Here is a 2,134-nt window from a genome sequence, read left to right as displayed (position 1 = left end):
TCTCTGGGAGCTGCTGCATCCAGAGGTGGGAAGGGGACCTGGGAGGTCTCCAAGCCTCTGGGACCTGCCATATCCAGGCTCTGACATATCCTTCAGACACAGCGAGCGCTTGCTTTGAGACCTCTTAAGGAAGCTTTCCATTTTCAGAGGATGAGTGTGCATCACCCCGGGAGCCCTAGCACAGCTGGGCATCCAGTACTATTAGTTATTTCAGAAAACGTGGAAGTTTGGGGCTTTTTGTGATGCATCTGCTTTTGGCTGATGCAGAGGAGGCAGAGCTGGTGCGTTTGCAGGATGCTGCTGGGGGTGTTTCTGGACGGGGAGGCGACGGTCGGGCACGGCTCGAAGCGACGTTCCCGAGTGCCCGCGCCAAGCACGCTCGCTGTGCCGGGGTGGCCAGGCCGACGTGTCTTTGCTGGATTTCTTGACCTGAATTTCTTGGGAATATGCTTTCTGGGGCATTTGTGCTTCTCGGCTGGATGCACATGTATAAATTGAGCCTGAAGCTGCTGACAAGGCTCTCCGTTGGCATTTTGGTCCTGGGAAGCAGTCGGGGTTGAGCAGGGCCAGGACGCTGAGTCACTGGTGCGGAAGATGTGGGGCCGTGGTGGCTGCCAAGGCGTCCTCTCCGCGCTGCCCCCGGGGTGGCCGTGGGGCTGGTCTCTGCTCTCCCCTTCGGAGGAAACCGGAGAAGACGAGCAGAGCCAATGCAGGGAGCTGCGGGCGCTTTCCGCGGCTGCCCGGCCCTTCCCCATGGGACGGGGTCCCCTCTTGGGCCGGGATGCCGGGGGGTGGCACTGCCGCCGCGGTGGGTGACCGGGGGGTCCGGCCCCACGGGCCCCATGGGGGAGCCGGGCTGGCTCTCTCCCCGCCTGCGCTAAAGGGATTTTTTCTCGGCTTGTAGCTCTATTGTGGCGCCCTTAATCTCCTGCATCCCGGTGCCGCAGCGCCGCGGTCCTGCCCCGGCAGAGCCAGCGAGGCGGCGCCGGCGGGGGCGTTCGGGATGCGATGGTGCCGTGCGGAGCTCTGCCGGCCGCGCAGCGCGGGGCCGGGCTCGGCGGGGTCCCTGCCTGCGGGGCTGAGCCCCCTCCCCTGCCTCCGTGCCGCCTTCCTCCCCRTCCTCTGCCTCGCTCCTGCTTTCGGCACCTGTGGCTGCGCCGCGGTCGCCTCCGAGCTCGGCGCCCCGGGGGGCCGCGGGAAGCGGCGCCGGAGCCGCGGCGGGAGGGTCGCCGCTCGCCGCGGTCCCTCGGCGCATCTCCCTGCTCRAGAATTAGGGAGGGAAACGCCCGTGCGCGAGGGCAGCGCTCCGCCGGGCGGGTGTCCGCGCTTTCTGCTCGCCGCCGCTCTGGGGTTTCCCTCTGGCATGCGTGCCGAGCCGCTCAGACTCCTCCCTGCTTTTTTCCCCGTTTCTCTCCCACCCCTTCCTTTATGCTACCTTGGCCAACCTTCCCCCTCTTTTTTCTTTTTTTTTTCCCCTTTTTTCCCTTCCCCCCCCCACCTTCCTCCCGCCCCCTCCCTCCGCCCGCCCTCGCCCAGCCTCTCCCTCCCTTCTCCCCGGTTTTCGGGCTGCTTCTCGCTCCCTGTTTGTGTTACCGAGGGCAGCGCTCCAATTACCTCATATTTGGAGAGCGAACGCTGCAGCCAATCCGGGCGCCGTCTGCTTTTAGGTCAAGTGATTTCTGAACTGCAGTGAGATGCTTTGAATTTGTCTCGTTGCAGCTCGCAGGCTGTAAGATGGCTGTCTGGAGCGGCAGCGGCTGGGAGCCTCCGCGGGCGGCCGCGGGGACGGGCAGCTCGCGGTGCCGCCCGTTTGGGAACGCGCGCCTCTGAGCCGATGAAGCGGCAGCCGGGCTTTCTCCGGGAGCCGGAGCCCAGCTTCGCCGCGACGCTGCCGCCGCTCTCGGCGCGGCCATGGGCAATTCTCTGGGCTGCGTTAAAGGAGCGAAGGAGCCCGCGGCCGGCAACGCTCCGCTGCCGCCCAAAAAACGGGTCCGCTTCAGACGGAAGCGGCGGGGGAGGAAGAGGACGGGGCCGGAGGCAGCGCCGGAGGAGGAGCGGCCCCCGGCCGGCGGCGGGGAGGTCGCCGAGGAGGACGAGGCGCCGAAGCCGGAGGCGGCTCCGCGGCGGCGGGGAG

General features: G+C 66.9%; 2 protein-coding genes across 19 annotated transcripts in view; both read left to right on the top strand.

Moving 5' to 3' along the window:
- The window catches only part of MACF1 (microtubule actin crosslinking factor 1), a 120,691-nt gene that overhangs the window by 11,841 nt on the left and 106,716 nt on the right, over nucleotides 1-2,134 (top strand). The window lies entirely within an intron of this gene.
- LOC146595849 (uncharacterized) overlaps nucleotides 1,716-2,134 on the top strand; it is a 2,010-nt gene continuing 1,591 nt past the window's right edge. The window contains exon 1 of the mRNA XM_085305112.1: nucleotides 1,716-2,121. Within this exon, the coding sequence (XP_085161238.1) occupies nucleotides 1,912-2,121 (210 nt within the window). The 5' untranslated portion in view covers nucleotides 1,716-1,911. The remainder of the gene's footprint in view (nucleotides 2,122-2,134) is intronic.

This window comes from Rhea americana, unplaced genomic scaffold (genome assembly GCF_003343005.1).
Source record: "Rhea americana isolate MKP2758 unplaced genomic scaffold, rheAme1 scaffold_215, whole genome shotgun sequence".
NCBI lineage: Eukaryota > Metazoa > Chordata > Aves > Rheiformes > Rheidae > Rhea > Rhea americana.
This window is presented reverse-complemented; position numbering and strand designations above follow the sequence as displayed.